General features: G+C 38.5%; 1 protein-coding gene across 8 annotated transcripts in view; it reads left to right on the top strand.

Moving 5' to 3' along the window:
* Window positions 1-25,686, top strand: part of ARL15 (ADP ribosylation factor like GTPase 15) — a 405,200-nt gene that overhangs the window by 266,149 nt on the left and 113,365 nt on the right. Inside the window, exon 6 of one of the 8 annotated variants that reach the window (XM_045037233.1) lies at window positions 5,330-5,433. The exons of 6 other annotated variants lie outside the window; for them this stretch is intronic. In XM_045037233.1, the coding sequence (XP_044893168.1) occupies window positions 5,330-5,371 (42 nt within the window). In that variant the 3' untranslated portion in view covers window positions 5,372-5,433. Of the gene's footprint in view, window positions 1-5,329; window positions 5,434-25,686 lie in introns of those variants that run through there. One more of the 8 variants, XR_006585223.1, reaches the window with a different exon arrangement.

Genomic DNA, 25,686 nt, shown 5'->3' on the forward strand with positions numbered 1-25,686 from the left:
ATTTTAGATATTAGAACTTCAGTAACCTAAAAGTAGACCATTTTCTGGCAAATAAAAAGTTGTTTTAAGACATTTAGGGGCACCTGGGTGGTTCAGTCGATTAAGCTTCGACTCTTAATTTTGACTCCAGTCTTGGTGTCACGGATCATGGTATTGAGCCCATTGTTGGGCTCTGTGCTGGCAGTGCGGAGCCTGCTTGGAATTCTCTTCCTCTCTCTCTGCCCCTCCCCTGCTCTTGTGCTCGTGCAATCTCAATCTCTCTCTCTCTCTCTCTCAAAATAAAAAAACAAACAAATTTTTTTGCAAGTGACTTTTAAGGCCTTAAATCAAAAGGCAAAAAAAAATCAAAGGTATTTACATGCCTCATAGTTTTACTTCCAGTTTTAATTATAAGAAACAAAATATATTCTCTTTTTTTAGTTTTTTTTTAATGTTTATTCATTTTTGAATGAGAGAGACAGAGCACAAGCAGGGGTGGGGCAGAGAGAGGGGGAGACACAGCATCTGAAGCAGGTTCCAGGCTCTGAGCTGTCAGCACAGAGCCTCATGTGAGGCTCGAACTCACAAACCATGAAATCATGACCTGAGCCAAAGTCAGATGCTTAACCGACTGAACCACCCAGGTGCCCCAAAACAAAATATATTCTTAAATATGATGACTCCGTTGTATAAATTTCCATTTAAAAATAGAATTGTCACTTTGAACCTTGTGTCTCTCCATCTATTAGGATGTGCTATAATTACCTATTTTTAAAACCCCACCTAAAATCACTTTTGATATGTAATTTGTTGTGTGAAATCAAACACTAAACTCATTTTTAATTTTGGAACTCAAATTTGTAATGGCATAATGCCATTACATTTTTTTGGACTGCTTTAAAAATTAGTAAAACATTTTGATTCCGAAATAATTAGGTTTTTATTAGCCTGAAAATAGAGCTCATCCCAGCCCTTTTACCCATCTGCCACATGAGCCGTGTGACAACGTTAACAGGTGCTTCTTACTGAGCTTCCACAAAGTATGGATTTGAAAACAGAATCCTGCTCTTGGGTATAACTTCAGAGTTCTCATGTCTGGCTAAACAGTGGGGAAAAATGAGGTGTCTGTCTTCAGTCAGTATTGGAATAAGTGAAATGTGGCAGTAGAAATTTTCTAATGCCAGGTATAAGTATATAAAGTGATTTATTGGCCTGATTGTATTTGAAATTTTGAAAATGTTGCAAATAATGTGTCATCACTGTAAAACATGTAATTTACACAGGGCATATTTCATTTTGAATAATTTGATGTTTTTCTTTGATTCTCAGAATCTTTCTTGATGAGTATTTTTATTTCTCTCTCTTTGTAGGTAAGTGGAGGAGACTCCAGTTAATTATTCCAAGTAATTGTTCTTAACTCCACATTTAATTGACTTATAATTCCTTTCTTAAAAATTCAAATTATATGACAAAGTATTTTGAATGACTTTACTAGAATAAACAAATTTATTGGGAATAGACATCTTCTCAGATATTTAAAAATGGTTTTTATCATTCCATTGCCTTTGTATATTAAAGATCTAATTTACCAATGACATGCTAGATTCTGGATATTCCTTTATTTACAAAATAAATGCAAATTTCATTGGACTCATCTTGATTAGGAGAAAATCAAAAGAGTCATGTTCCCCCTCCTGTTACATTTCTGATGACCAAGTATATCATAATTAATTTTGCTATTGCCTGAGGAGACCTACGATAAGGATATGTAATTCATTCTAAAATAATCAAGGACTTTAGTAATTAATTTTAAAATAAAATGAATCATCTTTTGGCTTACATGCCATCCATTAATCCTGTATGGGAATTTGATTACTGTGTCTGTACGGTTTTTTTATCTGATAACTCCAGACAGTTCCTTTATTTGATAGTATAACTACTCATCTGGGATTGAATTCTTAATGTTTTCCCATTGTGAATTTAACAAAACTGTGAACTGATTTTATACAGCTATCTAAAGCACTTGCTCATAACTGAGGAGTATATGATTCAATATGTCTCAGAACTTAAATTTGTTTTTTAATATCAGTGTGTGTGTGTGTTTTAACTTAAACTATTTCATTCAGTATATATACCTAGCCTGTGTACTGAGGCTAAAAATTTTCTTTTAAGGAATGCGTATGTTTTGACTTGGTAGAATTTCAGTATTTTGGTTAAATCATTCAAAAAGTACATTTCTTTACAAGTTGATTTTTATAAAGTTGTATCTTTTCAGACCCACTACATTACGTTTTACTTCAGAAATTTGTTACACTTGCCTACAGAGTAGAAGTATTTTCAAAAGCATTTTATGTAGTAGTTTGGTAGACCAACCACTTTTTGCTTTAACAAATAGCTTTGGCTTGAATAATATATTTTTTTTCCTGGTGGTAGAGGGGAGTGGCTCTAAATAGTTTAATATTTGTTCTCTCTTGGTCTTTTGTTAATTTGAAGATTCATGTAATGGAGATTTAGAGGTTATGAGTGTTAAGACCTTTAGTTTGGGTATTATTTTTGTAACCGATTAATTTATTGTAGTAGGAGTTAGATATGATACAGGCAGTTCTGATAGCATTGACTTATTCTCATCCTAGGAATCAGGTCAATCCACGATGAAATGTATCACTCCTCTAATTTAGTGAGTACAGGGGCATCTCTATTATTAATAAAATACTGACCCTACTTTGCATCCCTTGTTTGAAATATTCTGGGAGAATAATGGTAAGACTAGCAAAAATAGACTTTCAAAGCTACTACTTCTATGTAAAAATAGAATAATATCTTCATTAAGATGCTGTTCTAAACTATTATTTTTAAGGTATTTTAATAAATATCCAACAACTCCAATACAACTTTAAGGCAGTCATTTATTTTCAATTGTTAAGCAAGCATTTTCTACTGGTACAATCTCTTACCTGATAAAGATGTAGATTCCAACTTCCACATAAAAGACATGCCTATGTCCACATGTAGCGACCTACCTACCTGAATCCAAATAAGGCTATCAAATAAAATGTTAACCAAACTATCTCATGCAATTTAGCCAACCAACCCAGGAAATAGAGTGCAATTAAAAAAAAAAATAATAGAATTGAAAATATTGCAACCATCCAGAAAAAAGTAAGGAGCCACAACTTTTATTTAAGTTAGGAATAATATGAATGGTTCATTATGTCTGATTAAAATGATGTTACAAACTTCCATATCCCTTAAGTATAATTTTTGTGAAACATTAATTATTCCCCAATTTAAGCAATTTTTTCTTTGATCCTGTGGTCTTATTTGCATTGTTTCAAATTCCCTTCCCACTCCCCCCCCCTCTTTTTTTTATCCCTCTATCAGTTGTTTTTCCTTTTTCCTTTTTTTTTCTTTTTCTGTGCCTGGCACTTAGTGTGCCTTCAATATAGATGTACCAAAAGAAATAAGGCATAAACAATGGTTAATAATCTCTAAGAAAAATCAAAAGCCAGAAAAGTGTTTTTTTAACTTTCTCCCATTCTGAGGATAAGCACCTCACACGGTCAATCCCCAGACTTAAGAGGGAAAGACTAACAGACGCTAGAGGGTATTCATTTAATCAGTATGACGTGGAAAATGTCTTTGCTCTTAGCAAGTAGAAAGATTGCTCTACCTCAGTAATGCCAATCAGCTGTTCTGTAACTACACATGCTACATGATGAAATTTTGATTCACAGATTTTCTTTAGAAATTGGGTGTTTTCACAACTTTCACATTTTCCAGATTTCTTTTTCCCTTCTAGTAGGACTAGCCCAGAAAAACCTTTGTCATTGGTATTGTTCATCCAGTGTGGGTGTTGCAGATAGTGGTGGGGGAAATATATACGTAATGGGGAAAATGCCTGTTACTTTTGCATTTTTCAAAGTCCGGTGGGAAAAAACTGCTGATTCTTAAAACAACCATGATGACAAGAGCATGTCAATCACTGTTTCCATGAAGGGTGGTATATTTTGGGTTTGTTTTGTGGAGACATGGGGCATTCATATGTGCTTTTAAAAAAAATTTTTTTTTTCAACGTTTATTTATTTTTGGGACAGAGAGAGACAGAGCATGAATGGGGGAGGGGCAGAGAGAGAGGGAGACACAGAATCGGAAACAGGCTCCAGGCTCCGAGCCATCAGCCCAGAGCCCGACGCGGGGCTCGAACTCACGGACCGCGAGATCGTGACCTGGCTGAAGTCGGACGCTTAACCGACTGCGCCACCCAGGCGCCCCCATATGTGCTTTTAAATGTTGTAGCTCTGAATAAGCTTTGCATAAAATAACTGTTTGTCTTCATAAATAATGCCACCAAAGCAACAAGTCACATGGCAAATTCTCCTCAGAACATTGCCTCTAGAGCTTAGCAAATGTTATCTAGGGTAGAAGGACAATCCTCTTTTCTCACAAATGCCATGTATTCTATCTACAATGTTCCTGCACAAGATAAAACTTAAATGTTTTCTTTAAGACCTCTTCCAGAATCTTCCCATCATGAAATAGAATGTCGTCTATTCATCTACTTTGAATGAGTGGCCAAGAGGACATTTGAGCTGGCAGTTACCAGGAACCAGATGGCATTACTTTAATGGTCTCAGCATGGGGTTATCTTTCCCACGTGGTGCATAAGAGTGGTTCACAGACATTAATTTTAGGCTAGATAGTCTTAAATGTCTGTTTCAGTAAGTGACTCATGATTATTGAAAAATTCTTTGCGTGGCACAAAACTTGATGATAAAGTTTAAACCCTTGTTATCATAGGGTGAGTCAATTCTTCTTATTACAGTCTCAGACTCTTGGGACTGATTCGGTACCCTTGTTCCGGGGAATTTATCTTACAGCAGGTGATGTGGTAGCTTCCATACCTACAGATTTAAGCTATTTTCTCTGTATCCCCCATTTGCAGTCAGTGTAATTTCCAGGTGGGTGGCTCCCCTTTTGTGCCCTACCCTCTTCTTAAATTTAAAATGTCTCAAATAATCCTCTTAATTGACCAAAACTTCCTACTTTTTTTCATTACCTTTCATGGCACTTTCAACCACTTAATGTGGTTCAAATATTAGAATTGATTTTATTTCTATTTTAGGGTTCTTTACCTTTTCCCAGGTAGACTACCCTTGTAATTCTAATTCTTGTCCTGATATCCTGTCCCATCCCTGCTTAAGCCTGTCTCCAGAATTAACATCATCCCTGAAGTCAAATCCAAACTTCCTATCATGTCCTGGAAGGTTTTCTGTAATCTTACTCCCACTCGTATGTCTACTTTCCCTCCCCTCTGCCCCCATCACACTGGTTCCCTCTCTGTTCTTCACAGAAGTCGAGCTTGTTGCTGCCTCAGGACCTTTGGACTTGCTGATTCTTCTTGGAATTGTCTTTCCTCGGATGTGTGTATGTCTGCTTCCATCTCTCAGCTCAGGTAGCCTCTCACATGTACCAATCAGTTCCGACTCCACCACTCTGTTTTTATATTTTCTAGATGAAATAAGCCAAAGACATGCAGTTTGAAAGACTATTTTTTATTCTGTTTATGTCCTCCCAAAGTTTTTGTTGAAGTCCTTTCTCTTGAATAGTGATAATATGTGGTAATCCATTGGGTCTCTGAGTCAGTCCACAACTTTTTATTTTCCTTCACCTCAAAAAAATGGCATTCCTCTCACAGAAAACACTGTGTCGAAGCCCTTATGTATCTCATAGGTACCTACAACATGGGCTTTCCTTTCTGCATAGGTGTGCTTTTCCAGTTACATTTTTCTTCATTTTCCAAAATCTTTTTATATGAGTACTCAGTACTCATGTTACTGGATGTGTGATACCAGAATCCTGCGTATGTGTTTATCACACACATTGTATGTGCTTACTAAGTCACCTGATGGGTGGGGGCTTTCAGTACGTCCAAATTAAGATTGTTCGCTCCTGGAGAACAGGGTTGTGATTCTTCTTCACTGTGTTTATAATAGTTGATAAACTGTTTTTATAAATTAACTTTTTTTCTAGGCACTGTGCCAGACTCTTAACAAATATGATCTCATTTAATCCTGACAACACAATGAACTAGTTACTTTTATTACCTTCATTTTACGTCCAAGAAAATTTCCTTAAGGAAAATTTTCAAGGTTATGCAGCAAGTAAGAGACAAAACTGAGATTTGAATCCATGTGGTTTGGCTTGGGTGCTTACCTTCTAAAGCAACTGTTTGATACAGCTGACTGCATGCCCCATAAATTCTTGGTGATTTTCACTGGCCATCTTCATTGTATCTGGAGAGAGCCATCCAACCTTGGTCTTTGCTTCCAGTGGACTGAGTGCCAATTAAGTGTTGAATAGTACCGAATATTAAAACTCAGCTCAACATATTGGTGAAAAATCTAAAGAAACAAACTAATAATTTATTAGGAACTTGAAAACACTAATGCATCTAATTTTTATTTATGTATTTAATCCAGTAAAAAAAGAGGCCCTTCAACCTGGTCTGCTCTCATGAGAGTGAATTGAAGAGCCAAATTTCTAATTGTAAAAGAGAACACATACCCACTTTAGGGAAAGAGGCATTGGACACCGAGGCTGTCACGAGACTTGGCATTAGGAAAGCACTGTGAAATTAGATTACACGTCTCTAAAAGGTAAATTGCAAATAATTTAATTTTTGAGGACAGCTAGACATTTGGAATGATTCATCATTGTTTACATAAACTACTATTGTGCCCCTAAAATAGCAATACTGGTTATTACTCACAGGTTAATGTTAGAATAAGTGTATTTTAATACAGATACGGAAAATGACTAGTTCTTTTCTCAAAATGTTCAGTCCAGAACGCAGAGGTTGTTCTTGTTTAACCCAAGGAGCTAATGTTTGGTGCTTTGATTAAGAAATAGGTCATGTAGGGGAGCCTGGGTGGCTCAGTTGGTTGAGCATCCGACTTCGGCTTAGGTCGTGATCTTGCAGTCTGTGAGTTTGAGCCCCGCGTCGGGCTCTGTACTAACAGCTCAAAGCCTGGAGCCTGCGTCGGGCTCTGTGTCTCCCTCTCTCTCTACCCCTTCCCCGCTCATGCTCTGTCTCTCTCTCTCTGTCAAAAATAAATAAACATTAAAAAAAAAAAAGAAATAGGTCATGTAGAACATAGAGGATGGAAGGAGGATAAGAACAGCTACCCCGTCTGCTGCAGATAAGTCAGGTTAGATGTGGCAGCTGGTACATGCTTATACGAAAATGGTAAAGGCAAAAATGAGCAAAATTAAAAAATGTTGTTCCCTCAAATAATGGGCCAGGCTTTGGTCATTGACAGCATTCCTCAATTTTCTAATTTAAAATTCTGTTTTAGCATTTCACTTTTCTACTGTGGAGTAGATAGTGCATTTAGACTTATTGGCAGCCATAGTAGACCACTTTTAACATAATCGATTTCCCTTTGGCAAATGCAAATACCACATTCTGCAGTTTAGTTAACCGGGCATCAGAGCCTCAGGGATTACACCTGAATTGCAAATTTCAAGGAAACTTAAGTAATTAATATACAAAGGAATCTCGCCATTTCACAATTGCCTTCAACCAGTTGAGACAAGATGAGATACGATTTCTTTGCAAAAACCTTCTAGAACCACAGCTTTCTTGCTTATTTTTTCGTGGCAAAATATTTGTTCGCATTGACTTTCAACAGTGATCCTGCTGTCTATAAATACCGTATGACTCGTTTTCTTTTTCCACTCTCTCCTGTTTGCAGTTTAAAGTGCCACAAGCCCAAGGCACTCAAGTGAATTTTTTAAAATACCACAAACCAACTCCTATGAAATGAATAGGAAGCAAGTAATAATAACAAAATGCATGTTAGTCACAAGTGAGGTCATCTTATGTATCCAGAAAGAAAATCTTCAGTTCATATCTGTGCCTTCCATAGCTCTGGCTAGGTTTACTGTCCTAAGAATAGAACTTTGCATCCGGTGGGAAGATACACCTGTCAGTAGAAGATTCTTCTGATAACACAGGTCAGGTGCTTATCACAACCCTCAAATGCCCAGTTCTTTTCCCTGAAATGGCATATTCATTGGTGGCTGTCTCCTCAGTTTTTAGGAACATGTGCTATTCCAAAAAGAATGATCTTATGGCTAAGGTAATATTTATTAGGTAGATTCTGATTTTTTGTATCTGCTGAATAGGACTCTTCTATCTGCTCTGCAATTATTTATCAAGCATTTTCTATGTGCTAAGCAAAGTTGGAACAAGTTAGTAAACCTGAAAATTCAGCATAACTCTGTGACCAATAAAAAGTACAAGTAACTTATTTAGCATACGAAATTATATGCTTGCCTGATAAATGGCTATAATCTAGGAATTGAAGTTGTGTTTATTTAGCGTTTTCTTATGTTTTTGGAAATTATCCTGTCGAGCCCTCCCCTTATTGGTAGATGCTGAGATACCATGGGAAGATGGCATTTCTAATATTCTTGCCAAAGAGGGATATTAAGAAACAACAAGACCTACAGTATGAAAACTTCTGTAAACATTTCTAAGAAAAAGTGCCAAGAAGTTTCACACTATCCTACTTTAGGGCAAGTAAAATATTCCTAGAAATGAATGACTCTTATGAGATGGCAGTTAGCTTAAAATATTCTGACTCTCATCCTGGTCAATTTGTTGTTGGGAAATGGCTTTCTTACTGATGTGACCAGAGTTTATAATTATCAAAACAAAAAAAACCCGCCTGGAGTGCAGGATCTTTTTCACACTACCATGAGGAAAGAAAAAGTGTGATTATCACTTTGCATTGCTTTTATCCAAAAAGAACCACATGTGATACGGTTCGTGGCACTTTCCAATTTTTAAATCCTTGTTCATGAAAATGTGATCATGATATATTAGAAATTTGCCTCAGGTTCTATATCAATTTAACATCTTGTGTTCAAGGTTCCAATTAATGTTAAGAAATTGAATTAAATCCTTTTTCCTTACAGAATCTCCTTCTTCATAAGCCATGGTGTTAGGTTTGCTGTTCTTGGCATGGGGAATGCTTTCAATACATGACTGTTGTTTGTTTTTTTCGCCCCGTTTGTCTCCCTATAACCATATCATATGTGTGTATTCAGCTAGCTGATAGAAGAAAACTTCAGGTGAAGGTGAACTTAAGTTTTCAGTTGCTATCCTCAATTTCCATTTGCTTCACAAAGAACTCTTTCATCCAAAGATCATTTCCATTTAGTGGCAGAAAAGTGCTATCATGTTTTTCTGCAGATATCAAATCGGCCTGGAATTTAGCCTTTCTTTTCCCGTTATCTTTATTGGTTCTAAGTTTTTTTTTTTTTTAAGGGGGGGTGGGGTGGGGGGAGAAAGAAAAATCTACTTTAAAAAATATGTTTATGTAATATACACACATGCTACAAATTTGTGTGTATACTCTACCTTTTTCATGTTTGATATACCACTTTACGTTGAACCCTTCATGAAATGTTGGTTCATTTGTCAACTTCCTTCATACATACATATAAAAAGAGTTTTTCCTTCTTAAATGGACTTTTCAAAAGGCTCTAGATTTAATGTTACACTTGACTGAGTACAATTCACCCTTGAACGACATGGATTTGAACTGCACGAGTCCAGTAATAGGTGGACTTTTTCGATCCAGTACTATGTATTATCCTTATGATTTTCTTAACATTTTCTTTTCTCTGGCCTACTTTGTTTTAAGAATACAGTGTACAATGCATATAACATAGAAAATATGTGTTAATTAACTGTTATCAGTAAGACTTCTGGTCGACAGTAGTCTGTTAGAAGTTATGTTTTGGGGGAGTCAGAAGTTACAGATTTTTCAACTAGGCGGGGGGGTTAGTGTCCCTAACCCTGCGTGGTTTAAAGATCAACTATATTTATATTTGCTGTAGATATAAATATGTATGTGTTTATAAATATATATTTATTTTTTTTCTTGAAACTTCAAACTGTATCCAGATTCTAAGAAATGGAATATTATTGTTGGCTATTCACATTAAATATGAGTAACCAGGGGCACCTGGGTGGCTCAGTCGGTTGTGGCCGACTTCAGCTCAGGTCATGATCTCGCGGTCCGTGAGTTCGAGCCCCGCATCGGGCTCTGTGCTGACAGCTCAGAGCCTGGAGCCTGTTTCAGATTCTGTGTCTCCCTCTCTCTGACCCTCTGTGTCTCCCTCTCTCTGACCCCCCACCATCTCTCTGACCCTCCCCCGTTCATGCTGTCTCTCTCTGTCTCAAAAATAAATAACCGTTAAAAAAAAAGAGTAACCATATATTGTTCAGAACTGGGAAAATAGAGTTACATGTTTCAATGAGCATAACTACATTCTTTTTGAATGTATTTGACTATAACCCCTCAACACATTATTTGTTAATGTATTTGAATATAACCCATAGACTGACTTAGGAATTCTTATTATACACATTATTTTATTCATGGAGACATAATTGTAGCAGATATTTTTAAAACTTAACATTTTAATGTCTTATAGAAGTCAAAGTAATAAACTCTGGGTACATCCGACTTTACACTCCATGGTAGTCCTGCATTACTTTTTCTTCATCTATCTATAAAGGCACCATGACCTTCTTAAAGCATGATATTACATATTTCCCATTGATTTTTGTTTCAAAATAATTACAGGTTAGAGGAAATTACAAAGATAGTACAGAGGGGTGCCTGGGTGGCTCAGTCAGTTGGGTGTCCGACTTCAGCTCAGGTCACGATCTCGCGGTCCGTGAGTTCGAGCCCCGCGTCGGGCTCTGAACTGATGGCTCAGAGCCTGGAGCCTGCTTTCGATTCTGTGTCTCCCTCTCTCTCTGCCCCTCCCCCGTTCATGCTCTGTCTCTCTCTGTCTCAAAAATAAACATTAATAAAATAATTAAAAAAAAAGATAGTACAGAGAGGTTCTCTGTACCCCCTCACCAAGTTTTCCCTGATGGTTACATTTTATAAAATTATAGTACAGTAGCAAAATTAAGAAGTTGACATTAGTATTATATGTGTATATATTTTTGTCATTTTTTTTCACATGTGTAGATTTTTGTAACCACCACCTCAATCAAGATGCAGAACTGTTTCATCACCACTAAGATCACCCTCGTGCTGCCCCTTTATAAGGTCACCCCCAATTTCTCATCATTGATGTGTTAGGGATTTAAGTATGCTATTTCAGAATTTCTTTCCTATTTTATCCCTCCATTGAAATCTCACTGTTTTGTTTTTCCTGCTTCTTGTGGGTTATTTGAACATTATTTACAATTCCATTTTGATTTATCTGTAGTGTGTTTAAGTGTGTCTATTTGTTTAGCTTTTTTAGTGGTTACTTTAAGTGTTATGTTCTGCCTCCATAACCCATCACAGTCTGCTGGTGTCAGCATTTTATAAATTTGAGTCAACTGAAGATACTATCTTCCCATATGTCCCTTTACCCTCCCCAGTTATAATTATCTTAACTATTTTGTCTAATTTTTTTCTGTTGTTCAAACTGAATAATTCCTATTGTTAACTCTGCAGATTCTCTTAGTTTTCCTTCATTCGAGACTGTCTTGATTTCCCCTTCATTTCTAAAGGATAGTTTGACTAGATGGAGGATTCTGGCTTAATAGATCTTTTCTTTAAGCACTTGAAAATGTACCACTTCTGGCCTCCATGGTTTCTGGTGAGAAATCAGCGGCCCTTTACCTTTTATTTTGCTCCATTAGTAGAGACCTCATTTCTCTCACTGCTTTCAACCTTTCTCTTCATTTTTCAAAAGTTTAATTATGATGTGTCTCTTTGTGTTTATCAACTATTTGGGGGTTCTCTCAGCTTCTTGAATCTGTAAGTTTGGCTTTTGCCAGATTAGGAAATGTTCAGCCATTGCTTCTTCATCCTCTTCTTTCCGTCCAAAATTCCAGTGAGACAAATGAGATCTCTTGTTACTGTCTCACAGGACTCTGGGATTCTGTTCATTGTTGTCACCTGTTTTCTCTGTTTTCAGACTGACAGATTTCTGTTGTTCTGTCTTTGAGTTTACTTATTCTTTCCTCTGGTTTCTTCATTCTGCTACTGAGTCTACTGATGGCGTTTTTTACTTCGCTTACTGTACTTTTCAGATCTAAAATTTATGCTTGGTCCTTCTGTCTTGTGTTCAATGATAATTTCTATTTTTTCATTTCTTTCAAGCATCTTCATAGTTGCTCATTAATGTGTTTTCATAATAGCAGACTTAAAATACCTATCAGGTAATTCTAGTTAACCTCTGTATCATCTTGGTGTTAGAGACACCATTCCAGTTGATATTTTCCTGGTTCTTGGTAGGATCTTTGACGTTTTAACTATTATCTTGCAAGACTCTGGATTTTATTTAAGTCTGTGTAGTAGACTTCCTCTGATAATGTCCTCCCTCTTCATTGTGGATGTGATTGGAAATCCGAATTCCCTAGTAGGTTTTCATTGACACCTGGAGGGTAGGAATGTATCATTATTGCATGGCAGGGGTAGAAGTTCGGGCTTCTCAGGAGACCTCTGCTGATACCGCCCCTTCCCGCCCCCCCCCCCCTGCTGGGAGAGGTAGGGGTTGCTTCTTACTGCTCAGTATGCAGAACCCCCCCAACACCACAGGGGGTTGGCCTCAGGGCTGGGTGGTGATGGACGTCCAGATTCCCCATGTAGTCTCTATTGGCCTGCTTGAAAGAGAAGGCACCACAGATTTTTTTTAAAGACTGATTTTAGTATTTTAGATGGATGATACCAACTAACTTGAATAATTCCAATGTGTACTTTAGATTTTGTTGTTGTTGTTATGTTTCTTTTAGATCTAAAGATCAGTATATATTTAGTTTTGTCAGACTAGTGTTAACAAAGCTTAAAGCTTACATTTCTGACTGGTGTTGGAGCATCACATTTGAGAACTGCTAATTTGCTTTTCAGATGTGAGAAGAAGAGAATAATTGCAAAGTGTGCTGTAGATGAGAGAGTTTAATGCTTTTCTAGGTATTTGTGGAAAACAGTGAAATTATAAGTATTTTTTTTAAAGGAGGTACACAGCGCTTCAATTCTTGGCTCTTCAATTCATAACAGTCTAATTGGAAGTATTAGTTTTTGTTCTAGATTTATGACAGATTTCGTGTATCTGTGTATATAAAGACTATGTTGGCATGAGCTTTGGAATGTCCTAATATTCACATCTTTTTCATATTTTGGTGACAGATTATTTGTATTTCTGGAATTATGTGTATATGTGATATCTGAGTTTGAAATTTAAGAATTTATAGTCTTGTAGATGTAAGTAGCATAGTGGTTTTATAGCCCCACTACACTCAACAGTTGTTCAACATGATATTGAGGGCCTATTAAGAAATCTTCACCCCAAATAGTAGATTGTAGGTACAGCACTCTGCAGATTTACTAAGCAGTTCTTCTTGTTGTTCCAACGATTCTCAGGTCAATTGCTAAGATAAATCTTTCAGAGAAACAAGGAATACCAGGGAATTACTTTAGCCTTATCTCTAAGCAAATGCAAGTCTGCTTAAAGGATAACTTATTTTACATACCTTTCACACCCATGGATGTAGTCATAAGTAAAATCACTTGTTAAATGTAAAATCATTGTTAGGTGGCAAATTTACGTATTTCTCCATGGGATTATAGCTTAAACAAATAAAAATGTTTATCCTGTAAGGGAGTTTCAGAATGTGTTGTATAGTTTATAGTCATAAATTAATTTTTAAAATGAAGTTGATGTATACATTTACCATTAACTTTAGTAGTGAAAATGGCAGAAGTGTTTCATTGACCAAAAACTGTTAAAAGAATGCACTAGTACCAAAATAGTAAAGAATCTGATCTCATTCCTTAGTTTAGCCTATGTACTTTATCTTACAAGTGTGTAAATCCTAGAAAAAAAGAAGATGGGGGAACTAGAATGGATTGATCACCCTGGGTGTTTAGTTCTGTTTTTTTAAGAAAAGAGAGAAACTTTCTTACCATGTTTGTTGCCTCTCTTCGCCAACTTAGGGCTAGACTTTACGGTTTGTTTAGCTGTGAAGGGATGACAGACTTGGGGGAGGGGGAGGGGGCTTAGTTTTGGAATGTAAATACATGTAGAGCTTGCCTCCTTTTGTTTAGCATCTCTTTAAACTAAGACAAAAAAAATCAGTGAATGAATGAATAGCAGCATGGTGAAATACCTAAATGTTTGAGTTAAAATTTTTGGATGTTTGAAATCCTATTTGGATCCTTTTCCCAGATCACGGTGCATTCATATGCACTCAGCAGGAAACTTCATGGAGATGCACATTTGGGCAGAAGGTCTTTGACGGTGCCTTTTTCTTAACTTGTGCCTTTTCTTCTTTAGAAAAAAGTAATGGCTTAAGTCTGACTGAAGAACAATCTTTTTTGTACGTTCCTTATAAGAATTTACTTATGGTTCACAGATCTTACCCACCATCTATGTCTGCAATCCTTGGATTTAAAATAGCACATATCCTACTGCAGACCACAGGAAACGCCAAATTAAAGACTTAAATGACACACTGCTGAAAAAGACAAAAGATGACAAATTATAAATCAGTCCGTTAAACCTCTAAAGTGAAACTCACAGGGGAAAAATGTGCGTTTGAGCCATGTATATATCTATAATGTCTTTTTTAAAGGTCTTAGCATTTTGGTGCTCAGGCAACAGGTAAACTTAGTGTTACAGTTGGGTTTGAATCCAGATTTTAAAAACACAGTGGTGAACAGGGCAAATACGCTTCTTCAGTAGGTAACGCGCCTAGTTATTCTGTGGATATTTGAGCATTTATAAATTCTGTCCAGTTTATGAATATTTGCATCCTTTTCTCATTTTGGAATTACTCTGAGCCTTACGTTCATTTATAGTATCGTCTAGGTGATGTGGTGGTTTATTAATTTTCCTCCTCAGGTTTGTCTTGCCATACTCAAGCCCATTCCAATTTTCTTGACTTGTAAGGAAGTAAGAGAGTGTCTTTTGTCTCTTGCTTAAGTTCTGGGGAAGGGAGCGAGAACAAGAGGCTCCGGGGGTTAATGGAAGGGTTAGAGAACAGATGGAATGGGAAGGAAAAGGAGGCCTTTTAAAAACTAGTTTTCAAAAGACCCCAGTTACTGCTTCTGGCTCATTTTTCCAAGCTTCCCTTTGGGAGGGTTTCTTTCACAAAGGCACCGAGTCCCCCTTAAACTCCGAGAGAACGTGCTCCTTCTGGGTGGTAGTGTGAGAATGTCACCGTGGGCTGGTGACATTGCAGCTGGTCGTGAAGCTATAATAATAATAATAGCAGAGGGAGTCCTGGCACCCCTGCTCCTGACAATTCTGAGGAGCATCGCTTGGTGTCCTGGAGGTGAGACAACTCCTTTGCCGGAAGGAGAGCCTTGCAGACGTGAACCAAGCTGAAAACACTGAGGCACACTCATATCTCACTTGATTTCAGTTCTTTTTAAGTTCGTTGAAAAAAAGAAAAAAAAAACGTGGGGTGCACAAGCTTGCACATGAGTGAGCGCGCGCGCACACACACACACACACACACACACACACACACACACACCATTTTGGGAAAATAGGTCAAGCCTTAGCTCTCTCTCGTGCCCAAGGGTGTGATTCTAAGGCCAAACGCCTTCTTGAAAATTCTGTGCACGTTACCCTCTTTACTGGTGTGATGTTGTTTCAGTTCCAACAGAGCAAGAGGCAACACAGGGCAGTAGGGACAAAGACAGATCAAATCAAATGCTGGAATTTAGGGCAGAAGTAGAGGGACATGACAGGACTGAGTGCTGGCAAGTTCACTTTCTTTGCTGCCATCTTCTTTTTTCTTTCGTCTGTGGTCTTGGGAAGGGTTGGTTCTTCCAACCAGAAAATAGCTCTTCCTTCTGAATAATTTGTTTCAAACAGAGGAGGGAAAGGTAGGTGGCAATAAATGCAAAATTTTATGGAATATATTTTGAGAACAATTTTAAGAGATACTAAAAGACATTTGACTCACCAAACAGTAGGGAGAAAATAATCTAAAATTTTTTTAATGTTTTTATTTATTTTTGAGAGAGAGAGAGACAAAGCATGAGCAGGGGAGGGGCAGAGAGAGAGAGAGACACAGAATCCGAAGCAGGCTCCAGGCTCCGAGCTGTCAGCACAGAGCCCGACGTGGGGCTCGGACTCATGGACTGTGAGATCATGACCTGAGCTGAAGTCGGACGCTTAACCGACTGAGCCACCCAGGCACCCCAGGAGAAAATAATCTAGGTGAGGGGCACCTGGGTGGCTCAGACGGTCGAGTGTCCAACTTCGGCTCAGGTCCTGACCTCACTGTTTGTGGGTTCGAACCCCACATTGGGCTGTCTGCTGTCAGCTCAGAGCCTGGAGCCTGCTTTGGATTCCACGTATCTCCTCTCTCTGTGCCCTTCCCCCACTTGTGCGCGCGCGCTCGCTCTCTCGCTCTCTCTCAAAAAATAAAAATAAATAAATAAACGAACATTAAAAAATAATCTGTATGGAAAGTGTAAGTTACGTAAAAAATAATGACATGAGGAAATGAGAGTGCAGTTGAGTGAGATCTGTAGTGTGCTGTGACCAGCTTCGCAGCCGCAGCAAGTGAAAGCGGTCTGACGATGTAGAGCCCCGATTTTACTGTCTGCGCAGCCCTTCGGGAGATTAATTGATGTGGGAAGGGGAGCTGGTGTTAAAGGATAGGCCACAGAACAGCTGCATAATTTGCTGGCCACGGCAATGTGAAAATGTGGGCCCTCTTTTTCGGAAATTAAGAAGGTCAGGACAGCAGCAGCAATCCTTAAACCAAGCGCGAGACCCTTCTCAGTGCAGGCTCTATGCCACTGCACAGGTGACATACCCATGAAGCTGGACAGTCCTATGCTTGTCCCTTGACTTAGGCACCCTATCCTGTCATCCACCGACTGCTTATTATATACTTGGAAGCAGCTCGATGAAAACAAGATCGATGTGTTATACACACTCATGCACACACACACACGGCTTTTTTTCCTAATACACATAATTCTCTAAATTAGTAAAATAAAGATTTTGGTCCAAGTTGAAGGAAAACTAGTATGTTGTAACCACTGGAAAATTTTACCATGTCAATTGTGAAATGATTAATGCAACATTATTAAAAATTCTCCCAACTCTAAAATTCTGTGATTCTAGCGTACATAACCATTTATATGAAGATATAATTTAAAATCGTAGCTAATGTTTAGTTTTAATAAAATGTACAAATAAAATAATTTAATAAAATAGTAACTCATGGATGTAAGGGAGATATTGAAAACATTTAGTATTAGAAAAAACTTTTCGATTTTATGGCTTATATGTTTGTAATTTGGAAAATGAAGATAAAATGGGTTAGCTTTCTATAATCAAGTTTTCAGAACTAATAGAAATGCCTTTTTTTTTTTAAGATTTTAAGTAATCTCTACATCCAAAGTGGGGCTCGAACTCACAGCCCCAAGATCAAGAGTCACATGCTTTAATGACTGAGCCAGCCAGGCGCCCCACTAATAGAAATGTCCTAAAACTGAATAAAAGAAAGTAATAAAAAGAAAAATGTTAGCTTTGGTTATTAGTTTTTTTTAACTTACAACTGGGGTCAGTGCCACCAGTGAGTGTTAATGCAAGTCTTCAACTGTTCAAAAGAAAAATGTTAGCTTTTATTATTATTATTCTTTTCACCTATAGCCTGGGGTTAATGCCACCAAGTGGGTGTTAAATTAATGCGTGTCCTCAACCATTCGAGGCGAGACTTAAATTTTACTGTCCTTAGAGATATAAAGGAGAATGACCAAGTGAGTCAATGAGCTGAAATCAGAGCAGGAGAGAGTACAGCTGGATGTTTACAAGCATGGAGCCTATGAAACAATAAAATACCATAAGGTGTATGGACAAAGTGTGGAATCGTTGTTTCTGGATGACTTCAATAATATGTACAAGGATGGACAATATCTTCTCTTGTTTATTTTCCAGAGCTCTGATTTGCACTGAAACATTACAAGGATGTAAAAAGATTTTGTAATGTATGTGTGTCATTTTAGGCACACATATAAATCCATGTATTGAAAATAAGTGGTTATTTTTATATAAAAAGATGGTATTTTGTTAATAACCCTCTAGAAATGCTACTTTAAAATTACGGTATCTGGTCTAGTCTCTACCTGCTCGTTCAAGGCCACAGCAAAGTCAGTTTGCCACTCTCACCCCCACTGCCTTTGGTAGGGTGACCGTTCGGGCTTCTGTTCCCTGATTTCTCTAGTTGGGCAAGTCTGTACCTTAGGTTGTCTTAGGCGAAATGGTTTCTTAGAAATGAAGTTGAAAATGGAGCTCCTGGGATTTCTCACTCCAACTGCCTTTCTAATCACCACATCCAGTTTCTCCCACTCATGAAGAATAATATTTCCAAAAATTACACTTTTTTTGTTATTTAAAAAAAAAACCACAAAACTCTTTTCTGACAACAAGAGAAATGTGCTCATTTTTAAAAATACACTCCTTACAGAGAAAGGGCATATAGGAAATGTAAGTTCTCCATGATCTAACTTCCTTGAGATAATAATGATGAGGTTTGGTGAAACATTTTATAACCAATAAAGCAACAATTTAAGAACTCCGGGATATTGAATTCACAGTTTATATTTCTTTAGATTGACTATCTTCTAGGACAACTTCTGACAAGACCACTGTTCTTTAAGATAATGGAGACCTCGGGGCGCCTGGGTGGCGCAGTCAGTTAAGCGTCCGACTTCAGCCGGGTCACGATCTCGCGGTCCGTGAGTTCGAGCCCCGCGTCGGGCTCTGGGCTGATGGCTCAGAGCCTGGAGCCTGTTTCCGATTCTGTGTCTCCCTCTCTCTCTGCCCCTCCCCCGTTCATGCTCTGTCTCTCTCTGTCCCAAAAATAAATAAACGTTGAAAAAAAAAAAAAAAGATAATGGAGACCTGATCTTATATGGTTCACTCGGTCCACAGAGGGCTTTTTCAACCCTCTGCATATACATTTGTCTTGCGATTTAGCCTATTATCATATCACTTCCCTGGGGTTTTTTGATAGACTTTGTTAGAAGTAATTTTTTTTATTATTATTTTATTCTATGAAGTCATTTTGGGGGCCAATAAAATAGTAGCTGAGATAACTCATGCGGAGGCCAGTGTCGTCTTCTGATGTCCTTAGTGTTGGACACTCTTGGGCCTTACATAGCAGGTACTGGTTTTTATTAGCCTGAGATTATTCAGATTCAAGTCTGGTGTGGAATACATTTAATGATGTTGGATCCCTTTCAGATTGAGTCAAAAATGAGGCAAAATCTATCAGGTATTGATAATGGGGTTTTGGAGTGGTGGGGGGTTCGGAGCCAACGGCCAAGAAAGAATTCTTGAAGACTTCTTTGGTGCAAAAAGTGCTTTTTATTAAAGCACAGGACAGAACCCATGGGCAGAAAGAGCTGCACTGGGGTTGTGACAGGTGGTTGATTATATACCCTCAGGTTGGGATGGGGTTAGGGACAGCATAAGTCTCTAAGGCATTTTGGAAGCAAGGCTTCCAGGACCTTGAGGAGCTAATTGCTATTGGGAAAACGCCACGTATTACCGTTTAGTAAAACCTCAGTCAAAAGGCCCTTCAGATGTATATCAGAGGGCCATAAGCGTGGAGTATGATTGCTAGCATATATCCTGGGGGAGTTAATATAAAGGAAGCTTCGAAAGGAATTTTTATATGTTAAAGTAGACCTACAGTATCCTGGGGCGGGGAGAGGGGGGTCAGGATAATATTAAGCCAAGATTCCCTTTAGCCCCTAGCAAAGTGTCGTCATCTGAGGCAGCTGAGCCCCTAGAGGGAGGTCACTCTGTTTGTCTCAAGGACTTGTCAGTGAGATGTAGGCAGTAAGGGAATTTAATTTTTCATTTGCCTTAGTTTCCCACATCACCATGGCAAACACTTCAACCCCTTTCCTTTGTTCTTGGGCAGCCAGGAGTGTCCATGGAACATCACACATATTCCACTTGGTGGGAGTGGGAGTGGGGGGGAAAATGCTATTAGCCTGTACTTTGCCCTCAGTTTACCCCACCCTCCCTCATCATTGAGGCTGGTTTTCTGGTATATCTTATCAACTGACCCCATAGGTATTTACAATGGAAGTTTGTTTGTTTTTTTTTTTTTTAATGAAAATTAAAACTGTTCAGCCATGACACTATCAATTGCAATATTGGCTTTCTTGAGAATTTTTCTGTCTTTGAGAGTTTTTCAAGGCAATATTTTTGATGTCTTAAATTGGTAGCTCTTTTGCTGAAAAATCTGTCTTGCTGTTCCACTTTAGAAGAATATGCTTTGACACTCAGAGTAATTGTTAAATGCAAGGCGATGATGATTATTCTGCGTGGATGGTTGAGTGACAGGTTTCCTCTTCAGGCTAATTTTTCGACATGGTTAGTTAGTCTATCCTTCAGGAAGAAATGAGGTGGGACAGTGTTTTGTGCTTTCCTGGAGGGCTTTCCTTTTAGTCCAGGTCGTCTAAAAGGATGCAAATCACTTCCAAACAGTCATCCCCCTCCCTCCCTTTGTGGCCTCCTGTGTTTGTCCTAATCTCTCCCTCCCTGTCTTTTTGTTTTTGTTTTTTCCCCCTCTATTAAGGGAGAGTAAAGAGAATAGCAGTCCGCTCTCCCTTTCTCTCCCCTACCCTGGAGGGTGGGCTGAGAAATAAGGAAGAACCTTCAGTCCTGCCCTTTGGTAGGATTTCTGATGACTAAACCGGTTGGAACGTTGCTAAAACGAGTTTTGGATAGCTTCCCTACTCTCCCTGCCTGCCATCTCCACGGATTACTGAGGATTGGCTCTACTGCCAAACGAGGCTGATATTGAGCCTCGAATTTTGACCCATTTTTCATCAAGTTCGACTTAATATAAAAGTTGCAAGATTTAGTAGTAATGCAATTATTGTTCTTATAGCCAAAGTCAACTTCATACATGCTGAATTCCATCTCTTGGGCTGAAGACCAGAGCCGTTTGTGCAGAAGGTCCACGGCCCATTGAGTTGTAAGCAGTCATGCCTGCAGCCACAGGAGAGCTCAGGGCGCTCTCTTTTGACCCGAAATCCTTATCCAGCAAATGTAATACAAAGCCTTCAGGATTACTTGCTTTAGAATGCGGGACATTTCATAACTAAACAAGTCAGTAGTGAGGGAATAGTATGCCTTTTTTTTTCTTTTAACCTGCAAATCTGTGTTTGAAATGAATGAAGTGAATATTAAGAAATTTACAGTTTCCCTGGGAAGCTGATGACTGGTAAATTTAGGTTGATTGGTGGAGAAGAATGAGAGCAACCAACTTTTATAAGCTACCTGGCCTGAAGTTCATGCTGGTTCTGCCTTCTCCCAAGTGTTTGAGGCCTTAAGAGCAACTTTGTGATCAAGTAATATAACAACGATGGTGGACAGAGAAGTATAAAAAGAACTTGAATTTCAATTGTCAGAGATCTATAGGAATTAAGACGTGTGTGTGTGTGTGTGTGTGTGTGTGTGTGTGTGTATGTGTATGTATGAAGTACCTTCCGTTCATATTTCACAAACTCTCACGCAAGTCTTATTTATAATGAAACATGAGTGCTATTGCCAGGACCTACTAATAAAAATGATCAAATCATTTTCAGAACCCTAAAATAACTTAGGTAGAAAAATTTCTGTTTCATTCTCTTCTGTTTAAAAAAAAAAAAAAATCCCATCCCCCAGACCTCCAACCAGCCATGGTACTGAAATGACAATGTCAAAATATATAGTGACGATGCTAACGGACTACTAATTAGTGACAACATCTTATTAATATAAGCTGTCACATTTTAATCTAGGGGAGGAAAGAAGACTAAAATATTACAAGAAGAATTCTCTGGAGCAGGTTACAAACATTTGGGGAACTGGAAAACAAAGATGAAGCACAGGGACTGGTAAAAGGTTTCAGTGTTTCTCTTGCTCACATGATGGAGCAACAGTCAAAATACACCCCTGTGATTTGTCGCATCTGGTAGAAATGCTGCAGTAGCTGACAGGGGACGATCTCTGGCTTTGGAGAAGAAAGGAGTAAACAAGACCGTGTGAAAGAGAAAACTCTGGTTAGTAATCAGAGGCCACATTCCCCAGCCCCTAAAACAAGTTCTAGCCTTTGCACCATGCCAGAAAGAGGTCAAGAGTCTGAGGGAAGTTTTGTTATGAAGGGTGTTGGTTTTGTATTTCTAAATTTTGGGAAGACATAGCCTCGTACTTGGGGTACAATGGTTTGAACCCTCAGCTCGGTTTTAATAGCCGCACGCACTCTAGTGCAGCAGTACATTAGCACCTAATTGAATGGGTTTAAAAAGACAGCCCATTTCCATATTTCACTGCACCCTTCATGTTTATGAAGGACAGACTGTCTTTTCCTTAGATACCTTTTCTCACCATTTCTGTTTTAGAAGGTACGCTTCCCTCCTTATTCTTACCCAGAGTGTTTTAAAATTTTGCGTGTTTGCCCACAGGTCTTGTGGCATTTAAACAAGGTTTTCAACACGAAAAAAAAAATCCATTGCTGAGCTCTGGAAGTTCTTTAGGTCCTCTGACACATAAGGCAACATCAGCTACCGGACAACCAGATATAGCTGGTTTTGGAGACCGCAGAAGGAAAGCAGGAGCCAGTCTGGGCTTTTCTGTGACTCCCTGGGGTACTGAAAGCTAGGTCTCCTGCAGAATTGAACCCTCTCTTTCCAGAGCATGACAGTGTTTCCACATAGCCCACATTTCCCCTTTCAAATTGGTGAGGGCAGACAAGACACCCAACACCAAGCTGCTTGTGCTTTGAAGAAATACGCTCACAGAGGACTCCGGCTCACGTTATGTTCTTTTAGCTCATACACGTTTCTCAGAAGGGAGATCTACAAAGAAAGCCCAGTATCTTGTTTCTACACTCACAAAATTGTCTGATTTCTTTTTCATAGATCTAAAAATGAAACGTTAAAAAAAAAAATTGAGTGTACCACATGTAGGTGAGAAACTAGTTGGGTTATTCCTGTATTTAAAAAGTAAAACTGGGGGACCTGGGTGGCTCAGTCGGTTAAGCCTCCGACTCCTGATTTCAGCTCAGGTCATGATCTCACATTTCGTGGGATGGAGCCCCGCATCAGGCTCTGTGGTGATGGCATAGAGCTTGCTTGGGATTCTCTCTCTCTCTCTCTCTCTCTCTCTCTCTCTCTCTCTCTCTGTCTCCCTCCCTCTCTCTCTGTCTCCCTCCCTCTCTGTGTCTGACCCTCCACTGCTCATGTGCATGCACACACACACGCTCACTCTCTCAAAAATAAACTTAAAAAAAATAAAAATAAAAAGTAAAACTTGCTAATCTACCAAAAAATAGCTTTACCTTTTTTTTTCCTTTAAGATTTAAAGGTGAAAAATTCTTCCTCTGAGGTCAGGATCAATTGTCATTTTAGAAGATATGAAAATCTACAATGAAGTAGAAAACTTATTGAAAGACCATTTGAATAAGATGAATGTATTCCAATCTAGAAGTCTTGTTACATACATTCCAGGGTAGTAAAGAAAGTGGCCAAGTTTATTGAAACACCTTGGTTATCTGGTTTGAAAACTACAGTATGTAGTATGTAAGATTAGACCAGAGCCCAAAATGAACCAATATTTTAAAAAGGAGAATTGTGACGTACAGACCACAGACCTGAAAAGTTGAGCTTCTCTACCTGAAAAAAAAAAAAAAACAATTTTTAAGAAATCAGCCTTAAAACACTCCGAACAAAAGAAATCAAGCAAAGCAAAAAACAGCCCTAATTATAAATCTGATTGTCAGAAGGTAATGTTTCATTTCATTTAACTTTCAAATGGGCAATTCACTCACCTGGTTCACAATTTAATAGGCACAAAAGGCACAAAAGGGCAGACCTTTTGTGAGAACCCGTCTGCTCCCCACCTCATAGACAGCAACAACAGTCTCCTTTTAAAGAAGTTTAGGCGACAAAATGATTTCACTTTCTGAAATCAATAAATGTTATTCATTTTGCCTGAACAAGCCTTTTTGATTCAGTTATGCACAAAATATTAATTAAAATTGGAACAGTGTGTTCTCGGTCTCTGTTTTTCAAGCTGTTGGTTGCAGCGTGATTAGGGAGACATGTAAAGACTTTTGTGGTTTTGTGTTTATTATTATTTTTTTAATCAAAATGTGTTGTGGTAAGAGAGCAGGTTCTGTAATTTTTTTTCTTGTCCATATATATTCACTCACACGTGTACATGTGTATTGAGTCTCAAGTATCAAAAATACAGTGAATCACGGTCAAAGTTTGAAATTCGTGGCTTTACTTTTACTGCCAGTTATTTCTGAAGTGGATCTTAAGTCACTTTTGAGTGCAAAACTATATAAAGGTTCATATCCAGCCAGGAGCATATGTGTGATATGTCACCTCCGTGATAGCCCAGAAACGATTGTGGCCACAATTATGAAAGAGCCTGGGCCCTAAGACTATTGAAGGCACCAACCAGGCTTCTGGATTCATTAGCCTCTGAGGGCTTATCTGTACTTGGGGGAAGTGCTCTAAAACAACCAATGAAATATTCTTAAAAGTGGTAAGACAAAACACAAGGAAGGTCCATTCTATATTCTACCCTGGGAAGTATTGGAAAGAAGACCGTCTGGGCTCATACTGTACCCTGAGAACAACTGAGTTCTCTGAGTCTTTGGAAACTAAAGAAGATGACAAAAGGACAACTAGTGTTGGCTAGCCAAATGCCTGATTGGTATCTTGTCTTCTGCCATTCCCTACCTGTGTGGCACTTAGCCTCCATGAGCCGCAGTTCCCGTATCTGTTTTTAAAATAGTCCTACAATAGTGGTGCCCGGCTGGCTCAGTCGGTAGAGTATCCGACTCTTGATCTTGGGGTTGTGAGTTCAGGCCCCACATTGGGTATAGAAATTACTTAATAAATACAACAATCTGACATTAGAAATAAAAACTGGAAAGAAAGCACTAGTTTCTCAGGGTCATTGTGAAGGTTAGCTTACAGAAGACCTTGCAGTCTGACCACCACGTTGTAGGCCTTCAATAAATGGGAATTTCTTTCCCCCTATATATGAACTCATTGAAGCAAGCTTCTGGTATAACCATCCTGTGTGTGCGCGCACACACACACAGAGATACACGCATACCCACCCACATACAGAATTATCTTAACCACCCAGCAACATTGATTGAATGTTATTTAAATAAATACTACTAAACTCTTCAAAATAGTTTATCAATAGGGGTGCCTGTCTGGCTCATAGAGCCCCATGTTGGGTATAGAGATTACTTCAATAAAACTATTAATAAGTACAAGTGACTGCATCAGAGATGCAGTGATACACAAGTGGTTAAGAGCGTGGGCCTTGACGCTCTGCTCCCCAGGACATGGGGCAAGTCCCTCAACCTCACGAGTCCTCGTTTCTTCATCTCTAAGACCGTGATAGTGAAAGAAGTACCTCCGTGTGTTCTTCTGTGTGTGAGTTTGAAAGGAATGATCTGTGTTATAATATATACAGAGTCATTTCAGATCACTTAAGAATGCCAACAAGATGGCAAGGAAGAGTGGTCAGTTGGTTACCAAAGGATGGTTTTCCACAAAAGTGCGAAAGTGAGGCTTTTGGGGTAAGAGTTTGAAGTGGGGCTAAAGAGAGACTGGTGGAAAAGGA

The sequence above is a fragment of the Felis catus genome, chromosome A1 (assembly GCF_018350175.1).
Source record: "Felis catus isolate Fca126 chromosome A1, F.catus_Fca126_mat1.0, whole genome shotgun sequence".
In the NCBI taxonomy this organism is placed as follows: domain Eukaryota; kingdom Metazoa; phylum Chordata; class Mammalia; order Carnivora; family Felidae; genus Felis; species Felis catus.